At 39.9% G+C, this 22,318-nt stretch overlaps 1 protein-coding gene across 1 annotated transcript in view; it reads left to right on the top strand.

Annotated features, from left to right (window-relative positions):
* The window catches only part of CDK19 (cyclin dependent kinase 19), a 126,098-nt gene extending 104,636 nt beyond the window's left edge, over positions 1–21,462 (top strand). The window contains exons 7-13 of the mRNA XM_054061864.1: positions 356–499; positions 761–830; positions 2,021–2,093; positions 6,562–6,659; positions 8,183–8,261; positions 13,328–13,594; positions 17,207–21,462. Coding sequence (XP_053917839.1) covers positions 356–499; positions 761–830; positions 2,021–2,093; positions 6,562–6,659; positions 8,183–8,261; positions 13,328–13,594; positions 17,207–17,338 — 863 coding nt within the window. The 3' untranslated portion in view covers positions 17,339–21,462. The remainder of the gene's footprint in view (positions 1–355; positions 500–760; positions 831–2,020; positions 2,094–6,561; positions 6,660–8,182; positions 8,262–13,327; positions 13,595–17,206) is intronic.
* The last annotated feature ends 856 nt before the right edge of the window (positions 21,463–22,318 follow it).

The raw sequence follows: 22,318 nt of genomic DNA, 5'->3' as shown, positions 1-22,318 counted from the left end.
GTCTTTATGGGGGATTTGTGGTTTGAATTTGACATTGAATGCCCTTTAGGCTATTTCATCAGCAACTGTTGTGTAGGCTTCTGCCATAACTGTGAATATGTTAAGTGGTGGACTCTCAGTGTACAACTTGAAACAGAATTTGGAAACACTAATTTTGATTGGAAAAAAAATACGTTTCCAGATTCTACCCTTTTTGATGTATTATATTAATGCATTATTTTTAAAGTACTGCGTGGAGTTATACTGTGAGGTGTATACAATGTGCTTATACAATTTGCTGAGAAATTGTGCAGAAGCAAAAACCAGAGTGATGAAGTACAGTAAATTTGCATTAATTATCCTCCTTCTTTCTTAGATATTTGGGCAATTGGCTGCATATTTGCTGAACTATTGACTTCAGAACCTATATTTCATTGTCGTCAGGAGGACATCAAAACAAGTAATCCTTTTCATCACGATCAGCTAGATCGCATTTTCAGTGTAATGGGATTCCCTGCAGGTAATTCATTTTCATTAAAATGTCAGACATTACGCTATTGAGTTGCTTTTTCTTTTTTTCTCCCTCTAAAGGAAATGACTAGTTGTTTGAATAGCTATGAAGTAGCTGTCAATTCGATGGATTTGGAAGTGCTGACAATTATAGAACAATAGCACTGACGAACAAACATTTCAAACTACTGCTAAAGTTGCTTCTTCTCATGTGTTACTTAATCTGCACTTTCAGACTTGTAAATGCTTCTCCCTTTTCTCCCCACCAAAGATAAAGATTGGGAAGACATAAGGAAGATGCCAGAATATCCAACTCTTCAGAAAGATTTTAGGAGAACAACGTAAGTGTTGATAACAATAGTTCAGTGAATGTAGCAGATAGACAGTAATTGGCTCCTATCCTCGGACTTTTGGGGAGAGGATTTTGGAGTGTGTGGGTTCTAACACTGTGACAGCTGTCCTGCTTGAATTAGCTGTTTGCTTGAATGGTGTTCTCTTTCTCAGATGCCTGTTAAAGACATCGTCTGAGTGGTTTCCTCATTTCTCTAGAAGGGTCATCATAAGTGTCATTTAATCTGTTCCAGGCACAGACAAATAAACTTATTTAAACCACTGGAATTAGGTGTTGAAGATAACTTCATTCATTTTATGTGAGAGAGAATAAGGAAGCAACTCCCTGGTCCGTTTGACCCGCTGATATGTAGAGATGGTAGAGCAGTGGACAGAAGTTTCTATGAAAGCTACTGTGTTGAGAAGGTTGTAATGCAAAGCCTGTCTAGGATCAGAGATTTTCCAGTTTTGGTGTTTCCTGGGGCTTTGCCTAAATTAGTTAAGTGGTAGTGATACATCAGGGAGTGTAAGGAGCAAAACAGTCTCTGTTGTGAGGCAGAGGACATGGATTCAGGAGTTCTGGATTCTGTTTCCAGCACTGCTGTATATTCATTATGTTGGCTTTAGACAAGATATGAAGCTTATTTGTGCACAAAGCTTCTTTCTTTTGGAAGTGGCTATAAATAACCTCTAGACTTGTATATTTAAGGCCAGCCACAAATCATACATATTTGGGGAGTTTTGGAACTATAAGGACTGTACGGTTTGCTGCAGGTTGGGGTCAGGAAGACAGAATGGTAAACTTAACTGTTCTGCCAAATTGCAGCTGGAAACAACTTCATAGCTGTTGTGCTGTTGCCGACTGCTCTACACTTTATGTGGCAGAACTGCTTTGGAGAAGTAGAGTATAAAATCAAGTTGAATTTCTCTGTTGTATGCCTAGTCAAGAACTTATCCATACACTACAAAGGTTTCATGTTCTATGGAAATAATATGTACAGAGTTGATACTACTATTGTTAGTGAAATCATACTTTGTATGAAACTGCTAGATAAATATCTGAAAGCAGTTTTCTGAAAGCAGTTCTTTTTACAGTTTACTTATTAAGGGCTAGTAAATGTTGTTCTGATCACTTGGTACAGTTCCGTATTCTTAATGCTGTATTATTTCAGAAGTGTTTTTGTTTAACTGTGTTTTTCAGGTATGCCAATAGTAGCCTCATAAAATACATGGAGAAACACAAAGTCAAGCCTGACAGCAAAGTTTTTCTTTTGGTAGGTACAAGTTGAAAATCAGTGTGATGATAGGAATTAAATGTATTTCTAATGGTAATACCTGTGTCTGTGCTGCTATCTCATTCTAATGAACACAGACGTTAAAGAAAGCTATTTATCACTAAATGGCCATTTTTGAGACGTGTTTTCTTCATGTACATTCATGCTGAGGGTGTGCTTTAACTGCTGGTGTTGAAGATCTTAAGGTCTTATCTACTGAAGATCTGCAAGGTGCTCATATACTCAGCCTTACCCTTAGGTCTGATGTGCACCTAGTGAATATTACATGTCACTAAAGTCTATGTTGCTTCAGAGAGCTAAAGAGCTCCCAAAAGCTAAACAGCTTTGTGAAGAAAGATAAGAAGATTGTTTGTTTCAGAGAGATGAGCTCCCAAGAGCTGAAGAATTTTGCGAAGAAAGGGAAGAGGAAAGTGAACCTGTATTTTTTTTTTTATTCCATCTGATAGTAGCCCTCCTCTGTTCTGTGGGTGATTCCAAACAATATCCCTAAACATGTATTTGCTGGTTACCTAGTTTAGTCATTCATTGTGGGTGAGTATAGGGTTGCTCTGTCTAATACAGCATCATTTCTAAATGCCTCTGTGATGTCTTAGTGGTGCCTAAATTTAGGAATGAAGTTCAAAGTGACTTGGCTAGTGCTGTGAAGAGGGAGTCTCTGTAATCAGGCTGTTAGTGCAGTTTGAGTTCTAGCGATCTCTTTTCATCCCCAGTTACAGATTCAGCATAGCAGTGTTCTGTCTAGGACTTGACAAAGATTTGCTCTTTGACTTGTTTGTTAGTAGCTGCTGGATGATGACACAAATAGCTGTAGAAAGAGAATAGGTTGGTCCTAAGTGGGTGGAAGGGAAGCATTCACATAAATGTGAGATTTCAAGGAAAAAAAAAAAATCAAAATTTCTTAGACTCAACTTACTGGGCACATATTGCAATCATCTGAAGGAAGATTCTAACTGAAAAGATGAAAATTGTAAGAGAAGTAATTAGTTAGCACTTGAATTTCCCTCCTTTTACCTACTAAGGGTGGAACCCACCAGAAAGCCAGGTGAATAGGCAAAGAAACAAATGCATTGCTGTCAGCTTGCATGGCTAATCCATCAAGGCTATGAACACCAAGTTGAAGGTCATCTTGTGTGGGCTGGCTACTTTTCCAGGGGGAAATAATAACCAGATCTCTAAAAAATAACTGTATTTTGCCACCCTTAGTTAATCAGGGGTTAATATGGGTGCTCTAGTGATCACCCACAGAGGCAGAGACTGGTCTCAAATAGGTCAGTCTCCCAGAGCTCCCACAAGAATGGCCAGGAACATGGACAACCTTCTTGATGCTTCATTGTTGCGCTGAGGAGATCCATGTAGGTGAATCGCCACAGCAGAGGCTCAATACCTGCCTTATCTTGTGAAAGCCAGCAGATCTTGACGGAACGGTGTGCATAGCTCTCCCAAATCAAGAGATAAGAAATGTGTCTGCTAATGAGCTTGGAGGTACAGGTTTTCTGAAGCAGACTTCCTAAGACTCCTTGCTTATATCCAAGGTAGTTACATTATAATTTTGAGGTAACCTCTGCCTTGCAAGGTAACCTCTGGAGACATCTACTTTGTAACCTTTGTTGAGCAAGACATTGCGTTAATGCGTATGGAAAGTGTGGCCAATAGAGAAAATAGGGCATCGAGTAGGCCAGTGCAGGATAGCAAATAACTGTTGACAAAGAGAAGGATATTGTGCCAGTCTGCTGATTGACATTGAATGATAATATCTACCTTGAGGGCAGAAAGTTTTCCATCCAAGAAGAGGCATCTGTTCTTGCTGTCCTGGAAAAGTTATGAGCGTAGTGTTTGCAGCTGTTGTGTCAGGCCTGTAAAGCCTGACAGCAGTCTTGAGAGCTGCTGAGAAGTATGAGAATGAAGTCCAGTCTCACAGGCTTTCTATACTCAGATGGCACCTCGAATCCTGTGTTCAGTTCTGGGCCCCTCGCTACAAGAAGGATGTTGAGGCTCTGGAGCATGTCCAGAGAAGAGCAACGAAGCTGGTGAAGGGGCTGGAGAACAAGTCTTACGAGGAGCAGCTGAGGGTTGTTTAGCATTGAGAAGAGGAGGCTGAGGGGAGGCCTTGTCACTGTTGACAACTACCTGAAAGGAGGTTGTAGAAAGGAGAGTGCTGGCCTCTTCTCCCAAGTGACAGGGAACAGGACAAGGAGGAATGGCCTCAAGGTGCACCAGGGGAGGTTCAGGCTGGATATCAGAAAAAAAATTTTTAGAAAGGGTCATTGGGCACTGGCAGAGGCTGCCCAGGGGAGTGATTGAGTCACCATCCCTGGAGGTATTTAAAAGATGGGTAGTTCAGGGACATGATTTAGCGGCATATAGGGATGGTTGGACTCGGTGATCCAAGAGGTCTTTTTCCAACCTGGTGATTCTATGATTCTGTGATTCTATGATTGTGTTAGCAGCTGCTAACCTGAAAGCAGATTGTATCCAAATGTTTTTATTCACTTTCTTAGAAGCACCAGAAGCTACAGAAAACCAGACTTTGTCAAAGAAAAATGGTTCACAGTAGTATTGCTGATGGACAGAATGTCTCACTTGGAGTGATGATGCGTATAGTCTCACCTGGAATGGGCAAACTGATGATATCCTCAGGGATGGAGGGGGATTGCTAAGGGAATGAGCAGATCATTAAAAGGTTGAAGATGTCTTTAGATCTTCTGCTGTGGTATGTTAGACTTGTCTTTGAATGGCAAAGAATATGGGTCATGTTTGGAGGCAGCTAGTGATGACTGTGCTATGTGGCAGAAAATTGGAGGAGCTTTCTCTTGAGTTGTACTGCAGCAATCAGTTCTGAAGTAGTCCAGGGGACAGAGGCTAATGTCCTGTACTTTTTTGTCAATGATGACATCCAATACCAAAGACCAGGAGTGGCCTTGTACAGTATTTGTCTCTTCAGTCACTGTGGAAGAACTGGGGAGAAGAAATTTGCATCACTTGTAATGGTGTCACAAGCCACTAGAAGTAACAAAAATGTAATATGTAGGGAGAAATGGTCAGTACCAAAACTGTTATCTGTATTCATTGCATCATGTGAGGTCACTGTGCAGAGAGCCAGCAGCACACTAGAGGTTGAATTTAAGATAGTCAGGAACCATAGAGTTAAGGGTTATCTGACAACATAAACCACAGTGAATAAGTATGCCATGCCAACTCTCCAGGTGTGTGCAGCGCGGGACCATCTTGTAGTGTGTTTCTGGACAAGCAGAAGGAAATCGATCAGGAGCTGGTTTCCATTCACCTGACAGGAGGAGAGACAGCCTGAGTTTCTTTGTTTTGTTGTCAAGTCTGTTGGGGTCCATGGCACATAAAGTATAGGAATAAGGAGAGGTGGGAATGAAGTGGCAACAGTACAGAGGATTTGATAAAACCTCATCTACAAAGTAGGATAAACTACAACTATTGAGAAGAGAAATAAAGAGAATTATCTTTCTTTACGAGGATGAGTGCATTTACTGAAGCTGTTTACTGTACTATGTGTATAGAATATACAATTCTATAGCAGTTTTTTTTATTTATTGGAACAAAAGGCCCCAAATATTTGTGCCAAAATCACATTCTTTTGCTGAATATACAGGGAATTTTTGTTCGAAGTCTAGAAGATAGTTTGAGCTAAGATGCCCTTTGCAGAAGGAAAGGTGTGAGAGCAGGATACTGTATGTCATAATTTAAACACCCAAATTATCCTACTGTTAGTTTATCAGAATGTAATAAGTAAATAACCATAAATGGTATGTTATCCCTATAATTCCTGTTTTATACTACTAATATATATTGTAATCCTCTTTTATTGTCTGCTGTAGTAAATGGGATTCTAGCTGCTAAATTTATTTCCTCTTAGCAAGGAAGAAAGGTTACTAAGAAGGGTCTGCTCCTCCTCTTTCTCATTTCAATACCAGTTAGAGTGGGATTGATAGCTGTGTGAGTGGCAGACTGCTCTGACTGTGAAACATGCCAGTGTGAGAGAGGAGGATTTATGGTTTCTGTCCCTAAAGCAACATGGAGAGTCTTGGTCTTGTTCAGTCTCTCTGACACTTTTTTCCTGTTGTGTCAGCAGTATAGAATAGTATAAAAGCTATATATGTGCCACAACAAAACATCAATATTTAGAAATGATGCTTCCTGTACCTGTAATAGCTGAATTTTTAGTGTTGCTGTGGCCTTAGCAATTAATATTGCCTGATACACTTAAATGTATTTCTTATGTGACAAGTGCTTCATAGCTGTAGTGCTTTGATGGATATGCATTCTTCTTCCCGGGATCTTTACTGAACCAGCAATGCTAACTTAGGTTTGTCTGGCCAAGCCACGAATAATTTAACAATTCACGATCCAAGGCATATAAGTCATAGATTGAAAAATTAGTTTGATAAGCTTTTTCTATTTTTAATGTTATGCTTTGCAGCTTCAGAAGCTTCTTACTATGGACCCTACAAAGAGAATTACCTCAGAGCAGGCTTTGCAGGACCCCTACTTTCAAGAGGATCCTCTGCCTACATCAGAGTATGTATTCCCTCATCTCTGCTTTTCAGGGGTGTCTTTTTTCTCCTAAATGCTAATCCTGAAATGAGACGACAGCTGAAGACTTCATGGATATCTACATATATCCACAAGTAGAAGTAGCTCAAGCATGCTCAGTAGAAGCTATCAATGTGGTACTGAACGATGTATCTGCCGGTGCCAGAAGTGAGTGGCTGTGGACAATAACCTAGGACTGCATAAGTGTTGTAATTCTGAACATGCTACCAAAGCTCATGTGACAATATTATTGCACGATTTAGAGAAGTAATCTGCAACCTGTTCTGCTCTGTGTTACACAGCCTCACAGAACCTTGTTCTCCATAGCCTGGTTTCATTGTGCTTCTCTGACCTATAGTCCTTTATCTGTGCCTTCTGGCACATGGTAGGAGTATGAGGAGAGAAAAATGAAGGGATCATTGACTGCCAAAAATCCCACAAGTCCCTTGTTCTGAAGGCTCAAAAGTACAGATTTTATATCTATATATATATTATTGTCATGAAGAATTCAAATAATATATTCTATTCCTACTGGCAGACTTTCCTCTTCCAGCTTCTCTTCCCAGTTTTTAGAAGTGTTGTGGTTCATAGCATTATGATCTGTTAGGAACTGGATGCAGGGAGACTGCTTTCACTGCTTCCTCAGCTAGCAGGCAACGCTAAAACGAGGGAACAGCCACTGGAGTGAAAAAAGAGTCTAATTGAGAGTAGTTGTGTTGGGTTTTTCTTCTTCCTTTTAACTTTTCTTTTTGGATAAGCCAAACACTGGATAGCAGTAGGATTAGGAATTGTTTATACACTTCAAAAAAAATCGGATCATGGTGATTGTATTCTGAATGCTGCCACAGATATCTAAGAAATTGCTACTGGTCAAGATCTACCAGTAATTTTCTAATTTGTATTCATCTGATACTGTCCTATGTAGAGCTATAGCTTCCTATTGATTGCAGGATAATATGATGATAAAGTTCCTGCCATAAAGTTTCTGCCAGATCCCATTAATTAGATCAAGTTAAAAGCTGTATTTTTTTTCTCTAAACAAGACTTGAGAAGCTAATTGAAAGTAACTCTGCAGGTGTGATTTGCAAATATATTTAAGCCCACTGTAAGCCTAAGTGGGCTCATAAGGCATTAATATCTTTGGGTCGGGCCCTTTATTCTGTGAGCCATGCATGTTCCAACTAGGTATTGTGGAACCTCTAACACTAAGTTCATTCATTTTGCCATCTGGATCAACTAGTGGTTGTTCTGGCATTCAGACATGTTCAACCATGCCATGATTTCTAAATGATGGTTTCATGCCAAAAGGAGAGAGATCTGCAATGATGATCGGCACCTCGGTGCTGGTATCTGCCGCTATCATGGATGCTGACATTGCCATTCACTTACAAAAACAGGGCTTGGGAAATAAGTAAAATTGTTATATTCACTTATTTTTGGTATAGCATTAAGTAAATGTCTGTTGTATGTGCATATTTGTTGAGTGCTTCCTGTTGACTGTGTTTCAGTGTATTTGCTGGCTGTCAGATTCCATATCCTAAAAGAGAATTCCTCAATGAAGATGAACCTGAAGAGAAAGGGGATAAGGTATAAGAAACTCCTTTTTTTTTTTTTTTTTTTTTTTTTAAAAAGTATGCAATAATAAGTCATGATGAAAGATGCCAGATGAAAGCTAATGAACTGTGAGGAGTTAACCAGAAAAGGGTTTTCCAGGCAAGGCTTTCTTAAAACTGCTTCTGAGACAAATTAAAACTATTAAATGACTTTGGGGCATCTCAGGCAGTATCAACAACACAGTTTGCCCTGACTTCTAGGGAATGAGCTGGATGGGTTGTTCTGTCAGTAGGAGCCTTTCATTTCCCATCGTTCCAAGAGGATCTTGCTACCTCTTCCTGCATCGCACGATGAAAATACATTGTGATCACATGAAAAGAATTGCATTTCCATTGTATGACTGGCATACATCCAGCCATTTGAAAGTAGATGGCTGTCAGGGTCTTAAATAGTGTCAGCCTGCTTCTGGCACTTCATCAGAACAATTCATCCATCTGCACACAGTTTCCTGATCATGTTTTAAGGGCTCACAGACAAAGGAGTAATAAGGAGCATGAAATGTTCTGGTAGCTACAATCTGCTCCGAGTAATCTTTCCCATAGATCCATAGACATGCGCAAAAATTTGTTTGTGTGCATAGTAAATTCTGGTGTATCTGAGACCTAATCTGATCTGCTTTGTGCATGTAGCTCAGCTGTGCTACGTGACCACAGTGATTGTCCCATCATGCTGTGGAGGCTGGACAATACTGCTAGAGTGTATCAAACAGCTTCTTATTTTCACGTAAAAGTGTACAGTTAGACACCAACAGCCATGTATAGCTGGCAAAATGTGAAGAAACAGCTGTAAACTCTTAATTTTCTGAGGGCTATATGAGAAGGACCGTTAGTCTTTTGGGGAAACCATTTGACTTACGTGCATCTTCTGTTTTCAGATTTCCTGTGTAATGTAAGAAACAAGCTGGGTTTAAAAGTATGCCAAGCACAATACATTTGAGACAGCAAATTTTGTTTTCAGATTTTTTTTTCAGATAATGTAGATTCTTCTGTACTGAGAACAAGTGGAAACATCCTGGGTTTTTGTGTCCAGATAGTTGGGTTTTTTTCCAAAAAAGGGAACAGGCACCTAAGCGAAAATACAATGAAAGTAACAGTATGGATTTGATTGTAATTTAGTTACTAGCTTTAGTTCAACTCTCACAGCTTCAAAATCAAGAACAAACCTCATGAATTAAAATTACTGTGGCTTTTATTAGGTCAGTGTATTTAAGAGTAAATATCTCTCTCTTTCCTGGGAATGTTGGGGGAAACAATGGCATGTTTATATTTAAAACAGCCATTATATAAATGGTATTTGAGATTGTTGGGGACAGTCACGTATTTCTGCACATTGCGAATTACATTTTTCAGACCATTTCAGTGATTTATGTCACGCATTACCCGTTGAATGTTCTCACAGTGTAGAAAATGTGAAGGTCAGGGATATTATGAAAGTTGGATCTGTGCTATGTTTTGCTTTTTTATGATGTTACAAGTGAAAGGTTGGTTTATTTTTCTTTTAATAATAGTGTCAGTTTCTGATTTGTTTTTAAAACCATAAGTATCTGTACAGTCTTTTGGAAGCCTAGAGGAGTTTATTTGGAACTTGTGTTTATTTGGAACTTTCATCTGAATTGAATAACTTCTAACTGTTTAAGTTGGTTTTGTGCGCTAAGGTGGTGCAGTTTCACCCTAGCCCGAGTCTGTCAGAATAGATCTCAGTCTCTGCCCAGACAGTAGCAGTGGTAGCTGCACAGAAGAGCAAGCTCAGACTAGTTAGGTAAATTTTGTGTTAATACCCAAAGCACGAAACACGGGACCTATGACAAACTGTTGTCTTTAATTGTGAGAGTTCCTGCAATATTTGTTTCCACGTAAGAAAATTGCAGTTTTTTGAGATCTTACAGCAGCAATAACCTCACTTGCACCCAGACATGCCTATGAAAATACAAAGTTTGGAATTCTAGCACAAATACTACCCTAGTTATTGGTGCTTGTTTTTATAATATAAGTAAAGTTCAATCCATTATGAAAAGACGAATTGCTTCTTAACTTTTTTTTTTTTTACAAGCTAGCTTGATTAACTTTAAAAATTATTAAAGTTTAAATCTCCTGGGAAACAGAATCTGGCTGAGATGGGATTTAAGGATTACAAGCATGGGGATATATTATTGGTTTTGCTAAATGTGAAATGGAAATGCAAGCCACCTTTAAGTCCTTGAAGACACAAGGCTTCTTTGTAATCTTAAATTAATTCATCATTGCAAATTTCATCTGACTGTATCTTGGGAGATGGTTGTGATGAATGACATAGATACATATCTTTTATGTCATTTACCTGAGGTAACTAAATGCCTTTTGGTTATTGGAGGCATCAAGAATTGTCTGCTAGTGGCAACTAGTTGTCATGATTTCTAAGAAACTAATAAAATGATATTTTTATAAAAGGCTGCCATGCTAAAGCTTTGATAGTTATATAAGCATATATCCTAGGGAAGAAAAAAAACCTATCCTGAAATGTTCTGTACACTGTAGTGGGGGGTAGGAGGGTAGTAAGGCTTTTTAATTCAAGCCATGACAATTGTAGTTTTTTTTTCCATGCTGAACAAATGATTTATCTCACATTTGGAGTGAAATTGCTTTTCTTTGCAATTCTCGTACGTGCTTCAGTGCTCTGATGGAGAAGCCATTGCTGGTGCTTGAAAGCAGACAGATAGGTGTTCTTTCTTTGTAACTGTCTAACCACAGAGCTGTTTTTCAAACCTTCCCTCCTATTCCTAATATTCTTTTCAGTGTGTAGATCTCTGAAGCTGGAAGAGTACAATGTCTTTTGCTCATATGTTCCTGTTCTTAACTTTTTTCTCCCTTTCATGGTACTTTTTGTCTCTCTTCCTGCTAGGTTCCAGTGTAATTTTAATTGTCTGACTTATCTTCCTTTGCTAGTCTTCTTCACAGAATCACAGAATCAGAATCACAGAATCACACAAGGTTGGAAAGGACCCATTGGATCATCGAGTCCAACCGTTCCTAACACTCCCTAAACCATGTCCCTAAGTACTTCATCCACCCGTTCCTTAAACACCTCCAGGGAAGGCGACTCGACCACCTCCCTGGGCAGCCTGTTCCAGTACCCAATGACTCTTACTGTGAAGAATTTTTTTCTGATATCCAACCTGAACCTCCCCTGACGGAGCTTCAGGCCATTCCCTCTAGTCCTGTCCCCTGTCACTTGGGAGAAGAGGCCAGCTCCCTCCTCTCCACAACCTCCTTTCAGGTAGTTGTAGAGAGTAATAAGGTCTCCCCTCAGCCTCCTCTTCTCAAGGCTAAACAACCCCAGCTCTCTCAGCCGCTCCTCATAAGACTTGTTCTCCAGCCCCCTCACCAGCTTTGTTGCTCTTCTCTGGACACGCTCCAGAGCCTCAACATCCTTCTTGTGGTGAGGGGCCCAGAACTGAACACAGTATTCGAGGTGCGGTCTCACCAGTGCCGAGTACAGAGGGAGAATAACCTCCCTGGACCTGCTGGTGACCCCATTTCTGATACAAGCCAAGATGCCATTGGCCTTCTTGGCCACCTGGGCACACTGCTGGCTCATGTTCAGTCGGCTGTCAACCAGCACCCCCAGGTCCTTCTCTTCTGTGCAGCTCTCCAGCCATTCTTCCCCCAGTCTGTAGCGCTGCATAGGGTTGTTGTGCCCCAAGTGCAGGACCCGGCATTTGGTCTTGTTAAACCTCATCCCATTGGTCTCGGCCCAGCAGTCCAGCCTGTTCAGATCCCTTTGCAGAGCCTCCCTACCCTCCAGCAGGTCGACACTTCCTCCCAGCTTAGTGTCATCTGCAAACTTGCTGAGGGTGCACTCAATGCCTTCATCCAGGTCATTGATAAAGACATTGAACAGAGCTGGACCCAGTACTGAGCCCTGAGGAACTCCACTTGTGACTGGCCTCCAGCTGGAGTTAACTCCATTGACCACCACTCTCTGGGCCCGGCCATCCAACCAGTTTTCAACCCAGGAGAGTGTGCGCCTGTCCAGGCCAGAGGCTGACAGTTTCTGAAGCAGAATGCTGTGAGAAACTGTGTCAAAGGCTTTACTGAAGTCCAAGAAGACTACATCCACAGCCTTTCCCCCATCCAGTAGTTGAGTGATTTTGTCATAGAAGGTGATCAGGTTAGTTTGGCAAGATCTGCCTTTTGTAAACCCATGTTGACTGGGCCTGATCACCCGGTTCTCTTGCATGTGCTTCATGATAGCACTCAAGATTACCTGTTCCATTACCTGTACCTCCTTCTTCCTCCTCCTTTGTCTTGAATTTTTTGTCTCTGTTGAGTTTTCACTTTCCTGCTCTATCAATAAGATTTTCTGATCCTACACCTAGCACACCATGCTGGACTGTATTCCCTGCATACCACTCTTTACATGGTACTTAAAATCACAGGAAAGCAAAACCCATTTGTAGTTTTGCCACAGGGTTTCATTGTAAGCTGAAAGAAATTATGTAATTTGTCTGGTCTCAATTTGCTTATCTTTCTGCCAGTAATGCTGCCAGCCTCCTCTGGGCTATTGTAATGTGTCATTTGAGAAAGTCTGAAAAGTGGTTTTGATTCTAAATGAACAAGGCTGTTGAAGCACTCTGGAGTAATTTACCGTGGTTCACCACATCTGCCTCCAAGCACTAGTGAAATTTTGGGGGTTTTGATTCAGTTCATTAGGTGATTACTTCTTTATAAATGGTTCCTTCCATCCTCCTCTCTGAGAACGTGGCTAGCTGCAGGAGTAACTACGCTGTCCTCCTAGTTTTAGTCTGGCTTGCTTTGTTGAAAAAAACAAAATAACCACAAAAAAAAAAAAACCAAAACCCAAAAGTGAACAAATGGGATGCCTCCATAAAGTCGACAAGAGCGTAATGAAGAATGTGTTCTCCTGACACACAGCCTTGCTGTGTTATCCCATCGAGGAGGTGGGTCTGCCTCCTCCACAGGCATGGTGGTGTTGGGGTTGGTGACTCCATAAAACTCACAAACTAGTTCAAAAAGTGACTGTTGTGTCACTCCTTCCCCTAGAATCAGCAGCAGCAGAACCAACATCAGCAGCAAACAGCACCTCAGCAGCAGCCACAGGCAGCGCCGCAGCAGCCACAGCCGCAGCAGCAGAACAGCACCCAGACCAACGGGACAGCTGGAGGTGCTGGCGCGGGCGCAGGGGGCACGGGCGCAGGACTCCAGCACAGCCAGGACTCCAGCCTCAACCAGGTGCCTCCGAACAAGAAACCACGCATAGGGCCTTCAGGCACTAACTCAGGCGGGCCTGTCATGCCTTCAGATTATCAGGTACCTCTTGATTTTTTTTGCTGCTCGTGGGGCTATAGGGCCAAAATGTCATTTTCCCCTTGCCCTCTGTAAAAACGAACAGGTCATGTTTTAATGAATTTCTCATATCACCTGAGCAGTTGTGCTTTAATATATTAGCAAAAAATGGGAGTGGGGGGTTTAAAGGCTTAGGGTTAAAAGGTTTTGCTCTGTGGTTAGTAATTCTCAATAGAATGGCAGTACGAGTCATATCTGCTGCACCCAGTAAAGCATTAAGGACTAATCCACTCCAGGAAAGCACTTAAATGTATCCTTAACTGTGTTTGAGAGTAATCTGACTGAAGCCAGTGGAACTAATTGACGCACATAAAAGTTGCTTTAGATCAAGTTCAGGATATTCGGCTCTTGGCAATATTAAATCCTGTGTGAGAAGCAGATCCTGAGAAGATCTGGAGAAGCAGAAGCAAAGTTAGAACCAGACTCTCATTTCATTCCTGCTTCATTTTACCTCATACCATCACAGATATGGAACGGTTCTCTAGTTTTATTCTAATATCTTGCTAATTCTGCTTCTAATGTTAAAGAAAAAACTGCATGTTAGCATAGCAGTGATGTTTTGGTTCATTGGTATGATTCATGCTGAAACAGGGCACGAAGACATGCGTTGTTTCTAATGTTACCAAACTTGAACAGATGTCATGTTTTCCAGCACAGTTGCATTAATAAGTAAAAGCAGTACTTGTCTTTGCTTATTAGAATTATATTTTCCACTGAAAAAGTGACTTAAACTAAATATAGAAAATGTACTAGGACAGGAAAGAGTTGAAAGCAGAATAAGAGATAGGTAGATTTTAAAAGATGTTAGGGATTCTGTCAGCAACTAGCCTTCAAGAAGATCCCACCTCAGAGAATGATCTTTTCAGGCTACATTAAAATAAGCAGCTTTTAAGAAAACTCATCTGTGGAGTTGCTTTGACTTAGCCCTCCAGAGCTTCTCCGCAGGCAATTGATTTCTCAGTGCCAGACATTTTTATCCCATTTCTATTTTACTTTTTAGTTACAAATGATCATGAAGACATTGAGGGCAGTTTAAGGGTAAAGACAACTAGATTTCTTTTTTGACAAGTTCCAGACTGGATTGAGGTCTGGACAGATCACTGCACCTGTCTGAGTACGCAGTATTTGTGGCTGACCTGTTTTGATCTGTATTTTGAGGACTGGTGTGCTGCATTTCTGATTTCCATTATAGAAACCTTATATAGCTTTCTGAGTTGTTGGCAGACCTCCCCCCCACAAGTTGCTAGCAGTCTAAACCTCTTTTTTTCCAGGTAGTTAGATGGTTTGGGATTTGGGCTTTTTTTACCCCTTATGTCTCTCTCCTTCTAAACTTTAACAGCACAAACATCAAAATGTTGATCTGTATGTTTCCTTTACGTCACTTGCTAAATCATATGGTCCAGTTATCCATTTTTACACTTGTGTTTGGCTATTTGCCCTTAAATTCTGGTTAACTGTCTTCTGTTCTAGAAAAGAATGTCTGCAATTTGTCTAAGTCTGACTTCCTTAAAAATGACTTCTCTTCTGTGGAGCAAAAATAAGCGCGGGCAATTTAATGCATTCTTGTAGTCTTATGGCATTAATTTTACTCTATTATATCTTATTGACAAGTAGGAAGAAGTTTCCTTCTGTTTTGAGCTTCATTTAGCTTGTGATCTAAAGTCTCTGTAGAAACTTTTTGTAGTTGTTCAACTCTGATACGTGTTGCTTCCACAAATGACAGTGAGAGTTCCTTGTTGAATTTTATTAAGCATTTCCTTGTGACTTTGGGCTTTTTGCTTAATATCGTAAGCTGATGCTTTTTATTCAGAATAGGTGCATATAAAATCATATCGTTTATTATGCTTCTTTTTTCTTTCTGTTAGAAATTTCAAAAACTTTCAGAATTTTGAGACAAATTCTAGGTTTCAGACATTCTGGTAACAATCTAACCATGGAGACCAAGCATCATCTAGTCATTAACAGTATATGTGCTGCTGGGAAACATCTCTTCCAAAGCCAGTATGCTGTTATCTCCCAAAATGACCCTTACAGACAAGTGAAGTTACTGCGTACAACTATTAGTTAAATTGATATTATATTTGAGATACAGAGGGCTGCGAGATCAGACTGTTATCTCTGTAACCTCCCTGTGCTTCACCCTGAAAGCAACCTTCATATTCCTACATTAGACAGAACACAGAAAAAGCGATGAGATATTTTTTAGGGTATAGCGTATAGTATATTTTAGAATTTATGTAAAATTAAAGGTGTAATACAGAAACAAAGGGCCAGATGTATTTTACTCTGCCTGAATTTTAGGTTCCTGTTCATCATCCAGCTGAAAAGTTGTCAGGAAGCTTTCACAGCTCTCCAGGTTGGGATCTGATAGTTAGGTGAGATCACAGACTGAGGTATCACACTATTGAGCAGATTCTTGGTCTGTGGAAGATGGTGTATTTTTACAGACCCACTGTCTCTGTGGGGTTTCCATTCAGAACTCAAACTTCTCCAGGAACTTTCCATAACTCATAATCCTGATATTTAATCAGAACGCAGGTTCTTAAGTCTTTTCCTAGATTATTGCTGTTGGCCACAGTCTTACTTATGGCCCTTGGACATAGCCAAGTAGAACCATCAACTAGAAAGGGAACAGAACTTTATTGAATGGCTGTCTGACCCTGCACTTAACTTGGCAGGAAACAAACAGTTTGCTGACTGCGAATAATTTTTGCGTTTTTTGTTGGTTTTTTTTGTAGACTCTCCTTTCTTGTGTTTTGAGGTGCTTTATCTTGTTAGCAAGTCTATCCATTGAGCAGTACTTTTCATGCAAAGTGATTTTGCAGCTTTTTTTTTTTTTGCAGCTTTACATTATTGCAGCTTGTTATTCATTCTGGACAGGCAATGGATTTGGTAACAAAAGGTCAAATTCAGGGGACTGTAGTTTGCAAATGAATTTGGCATGCGAAGATTGGGCTTCACTGAGCTAACATCCCAAACAGTGGAGGGGGAAAAAAAAGCATTCAGGAAAATGACTGTTAGGTTATTTTCCATCCACTTGCCCATCTTTAAGCAGTTGTCCTTGCTTTCAGTAAATAAGGCAACAGATTGAGAGACTCCCCTAAAATTTTATTATTTTATCCTACTGGACATTTTTTCATTTAGGTAAATTGAGTCAGTTGTCTTTTTCTCAGAAACAGAATTCATTTTCTTTGTAATGCTTCATATTGCCTATCTTGAAAAGGGTGTTTGTGGACTTAGCAGTTTGATGTTACTTTAATAACACAGTTGTGGTAGGTGCAGGTTTAAGAAACAGCTGAATTTTGAAATGGAGTTTCTCTCTTGTATATATTTTTTCTTCAAAAACTGGATGCTTATATTCTGTACTTCCAGGTGTCTGCCAGTGACCTTGTGTATTTTGTGTGCTGTATTAAGGCTTATTAATTGTTTTATGGAACCTCAAACAGTAACAGTGTTTATTCAGCATCTCTGACAGTCACATTTTAATGAGTTTCAGAGAGGTTAAAAGTTTCCTGAGCTGCATAGTCCTAACAGGCTGTTTTTTCATTCCCCTGATCCCACTCTCTTTTCCTGCAGCACTCCAGCTCACGCCTGAGTTACCAAAGCAACATTCAGGGATCTTCTCAGTCCCAGAGTACTATGGGCTATTCCACGTCATCTCAGCAGAGCTCCCAGTATCACCAATCTCATCAGTCTCACAGGTACTGAGAGAGCTAACAGACTGCACTCGGAAAGGAATGGACTAAAAGCCAGAGGACTCCAGCAATATGAAGCTCATAATGATGAGAAGAACCAAAAATACAAACTACGATGCAGAATTAAAATTCACAATGACAAAAGGAAAACTTCACTAACTCAAGACTTCCATTTTCCCTTCCCCTGTCCCTTTATTGCCATAAAGGAGATTCTTGTGAAGTTTTCCTTTCTCCCTGCCCTTGCATGTGCTCCATTGTGGTTACTCTAATGAACCCTTCTGATCTGAACCCAGCACTTAACTTCTTTAACCTTTGGAATTTTGAAGGATTCCTGGTGCACCTTCCTTATGCTGTAGTGATTGCCATAAATCTGTCTTTTCAATCTCTTTGATGGGATTTTAAAGTTTTAAAATCTTGAACTCCCAGGCTTTCAAGCTTGTATATAGTTAGTTTTATACTAGGCAAACCAGTTTAGCTATACAGGTATATTGCACCTTTTTAAAGCACTATGTTATTTTCACAGGATATTACTGTTTTGCTCATGGATGTCAAGGACAGCAAAAATTTTACTGTTCCAGAGTATTTTACTATTCTGTTTTTATTAGTCTAGTTTTCAGGCGAGGTCTTAAAAATAAAAACTTTAAAAGATAAAATAAAACTTAAAAAAAGAAAAAGGAAAAAAGGAAAAAAAACCCACCCAAGTCTCTGCAGCAACAACTATGCTTCATGCTACTGGACTGAACGCCAAACAGAAGATTGCTGATATTTCTTAACTCATTCACATTGAATTCTTGAAATCACAGTGATCTTGCTCTGACTAGTTTTAAATTAAGCATTATTTAAAAATGAAACCAGGACAGTCACATAAAAAGGAGATGCTTTCAGGATCTGTTGGAACAGAAGAATGGAATGTCTTCCCAGGCTGGACACCAAAATAGTCAGGAAAATGTATTTACTGCCCTCAAGTCTCAGTAGGAATATGGATGATGGGCTTTTTTTTTTTTCTGTTAAGTAGCTGAATAATGTATGTGAGAGTTCTATAAATTTAGCTTTCTTTCACATTCCTGAGTCAATTTTCTAAATATAAAGGTGACAGAAATACTAAGACTTGCAAAAACAAATGCATTCAATCATTTTATGTTAGAATTAATAATTAAGAGGAATTATTCTGCAGTTTGAAAAGCATATTGAAAATTGTCCCTTTTTCATGTTTATAATACATATTCTGTGTCCCTCGCATTGCTGTGATTAACCCGGATTAGTTACACCAGATGAGCTTGATTGCACTGAAATGTTTCTTTTTCTCTAGAGCAAACATGTTTTGATTGTGCCTAAGGACTGTAAGTGGATGGGTAGCTGGCAGAAAATCCTCAGTAAATAAGCAAGGGTTCAGAAGCATAATCAGAGGATCATTGTCCAACTTCTGCAACCACAGTTATTCAGAGAGACACAACATGTAATTTGGGACAGCTTCATTTTTCCTTCAGCCTTCAGAAATAAGGCTCTTGTTGCAGAAAACCTGGAAAAATGTGTTTAGAAAGCTACTAGCAAGGTAACATCAGTGAGCTTCTACAACTGATGTCCAGGGAAGAGCGTGACTTGAGAAGAGCTTATATGTAAATGGTTTATGTTACAGCTTTTTATACTGCAGTGTGTTCTCTTCTGTCCAGTGTCCATACAAAAAATTGTATATACCCATACACATTCACACTGAAGTTGTGATCAGACCTAGCAAGATGAGTAAGTCTGTGTGCTTTGAGGAGAATGCTTTTCATCACTGCTTAGGCATGTACATGTTTTGACTGGATTTGATCTCCCAGTCCCTTTTAGTGCCCCCCTCCCCCTTGAACGCATGCTGTTTTGATGCCCTTTGTGAGCAATTGGCTTGCCTTGGCCGTATCTACTGTCATGTGGTTTTGACAACACCCAGCTTCTCTAGAAAAGCAACTAAAACCTGCTTTTGTTATCAAATGGGTAAGAAGGTGGTAAAAATTAAATGAAGCAATTTAAAGGAAAAAAAAAATTTCTAAGGAAAAGGAATCTCCCAAAGGATATTTTCAATATGTAACCCTTGAAATGCTATATATTATATAGACCCCAGTAGCCTGTTTGAAAGAACAGATTTTATTTGCTCCTTTATTTTATTTCAATGAGTCTGGGGTTACATTCTTTCTGTAGATGGAGTGTTTTACCTCAGATACCTTTGAGCTAACAGATATTTGGCCAATGCCATAAAGTAACATTTGTTTTCAGATTTTGTGACTTGAATTTCACATTTCTGAAAATTAACATTTGGTGGAGTAATTTTTCTCCTCTCCTGTTCTTTTCACCCTTCTATTTGCTTAAAATCCTTTTACCTTTTCCATTGTAGTTATCTAAGTTTTCTTTCCCCTGCTGTGACCTGCAGCTGATCATCAAAATTCATATGATTTCAGGAGGCACCGGGGAGACGTGTTACCGTATGGTTACTTAAGGTGGGTTCTTGTGCCGATAAGGAGAAATCATGGTGTAGATTAATCTATATGTAGTGTGAAACTTCACAGCACTGTAAGGTGCTTTCATTGAGTGAGCTTCCAGCTTCTAGAGCGACTGCCGCAACCTCTCTCTAAGCTGAACTGGCGCTTCTGCCTTGGTTAGATCTGATCAATGACCACATGCTAACCCTCTCTAGTTTCCATGCACGCACAGAAAGCCCAGCTGGTTTCCCTGATTTCCTCTGTTGCCTTCAAACCTACAACTGAGAGCGAATAAAAGCATAAATGTTTGCTGCAACATGTAGGCTGCGCACACTCTTCTAGTTCCTTTCTGGTGGTGAAGTAATTTGCCATTGCTCAGGAGCAATGCTCAGGAGCTTGAAGCATGTTGCCAGAGAGGGTGGCAGTCATAGTAGAAGTAGTCTTGCCCCCTATCCAGGGGTCATCTCATGAGGTTCAAAATGTTCCACTTCCAGAAATGAACCATGGAGTGTGTCACATGGGAAGCCAGGGCCACTTCATTTTTGGTTTTTGTTCCACTGTGCAGTTTCATTAGTGCTCTGTCTCTGCCCGTAACATTTCCGCCCTCACCAAAGTGTTTCATGCCAGCGTGGAGAGAGGCAGGTGACACCGGCAGAGCTTGTCCTTCCTAGGTCCCTGGTGAGAGCGCAGGCCACCTGGTACAGCTTTTTCCATCGTGGCTCAGGAGAAGCAAACACATAGAGAATGAATGGGATGAGCAGCCTGGTCCACATTGCTGAAGTTTATGTAGCACAAACTGCACAATGAAGGAAAAATATAGGGAAAGCTGCGAGTCCTGCACTGTATCTGTGACACTGTATCTGGGGAGGGGGAGGGAAGAGCATTCGTAGCGGGAGGGGTGGTGGGAAGCTAGAAGTGTTCAAATCTGTATAATATTTTATCTAAACATAATAAGCTTAGTTCCCCTTCATAATCTTCAGGAATGGTACTTTAACACCATTAAGCAAAGAATTGTTTTAGGATTAAATAAATGTATTGTACATAAGGCCATACGTAATCTTCTAAAAATGTCGCCAGACAGGAGCGATATGTATTACTATATGAAAAAAAAGTCCTTAATGCACTGTTATCTCCTAAATATTTAGTAGTAAATTAATACTATTTAATTTTTTAAAAAATTTGTCTTGTGTAGACACTAAAAAGTATTACACAAAATGTGGACAGAGCATGTCCTTTTTAACAGCAATTTAAAGAACTTTTTTTATATGTAAGGTAGTAACTTTTCAAATTGTTCTAGTTGTATTTTCCCATGTTTACTGTTTGTGGAAGTGTGCCTGTCTCTATTCAGTTTTTTTTCTAATAATTTCATGCACGCATCTTTTATTTTTGTAGTTTTAATTAGAAATTACTGCGTATGCGCCTCATGCTGCCACAAAACTTTGCAACTCTAGATCTGTGGTAGCCACATTCGTGCCTGTGCCAATGGGCTAGCGAAACCACAAAGCGAAATATTCATTTCTCATTCTAGAGTTGCGAGTTTACTGCTTTTAAGTTGTTCTGATGTCACTCTTGAAATGACTGTTAAAACTAAACTATGAGTTCCTCGCATTTATTTTATATTCTTGGTTGTAATGAAATGGAATTGACTTTGCTTCAGTGTGAATTTTTTTAATAAAATAATATACATTTGTAATAATAATAAAAAGTTCAAATTAAATAAGCGTGCTGAAAAGTTTTTCTACACAATGGCTTTGGGCTACCAAGAGGGAAAATATAGCCCACAAAACTGCAGTTGTAATTATATTCAGGATGTTTATGATATCATACACCACACAAAACAAAGCTTGCAAAACCTCAGAGTTGAAATTACAGCTTTTAAAATGCCCACGAGGATATTCGTGGTTATGTGTCTGTCAAAATGGAACGAAGCCGTGTGGAAAACAGAATCGATGGAGTGGTTCTCTTTAGCTTCTGCCTTCTGCTTAAAAGTATTCTGGTGTGCCACGGCGATGCCGCTTGTTGAGATTCATTGTTACTTGTGTGACAATCTTAGCTTCTAAAGCTAAATGCGCTCTTACTGCTTCCTCCTGCTGGACCTTGGAGGATTTCAGGTGACACCGTGGAAAGAACAAGACAGGGCATATTTTATGCTCTAATGCTTGTGTGGATTTTCCAAGTGGAGTTTTGTGTGTGTTGCTAGTCTGTGTATTTCTGTTCCATCTAACCATTGTTTCACAGATGGATAATTGACTTCTTTCAAAAAATCCACCTGCATGGGTAAGAAGGGTTGGGATTTACTTGCACTACCAATCATGTGAAGAGAGGAGCTTCAGTTTCTGATCTGCCTTTTGCCAAAAAAGTTAGTCTGCATGTCTGACACATGATGGATAAAGAACTGTTGCTCCATCCTCAGTGCAACTGAGCATACCCAGCTCTTTTTACACCCTATGGTTTTCTCTCTGCTTCTATTGTCCTCTTTGTTGGTAAGTCAGCAGCTTTGACTTGAATGTCCTCGAAACCTCCTATGTTGGCTCTGT

The sequence above is a fragment of the Cuculus canorus genome, chromosome 3 (assembly GCF_017976375.1).
Source record: "Cuculus canorus isolate bCucCan1 chromosome 3, bCucCan1.pri, whole genome shotgun sequence".
NCBI lineage: Eukaryota > Metazoa > Chordata > Aves > Cuculiformes > Cuculidae > Cuculus > Cuculus canorus.
Note: the sequence above shows the minus strand (reverse complement) of the source record. Positions and strands in the feature narration are given on the sequence as shown.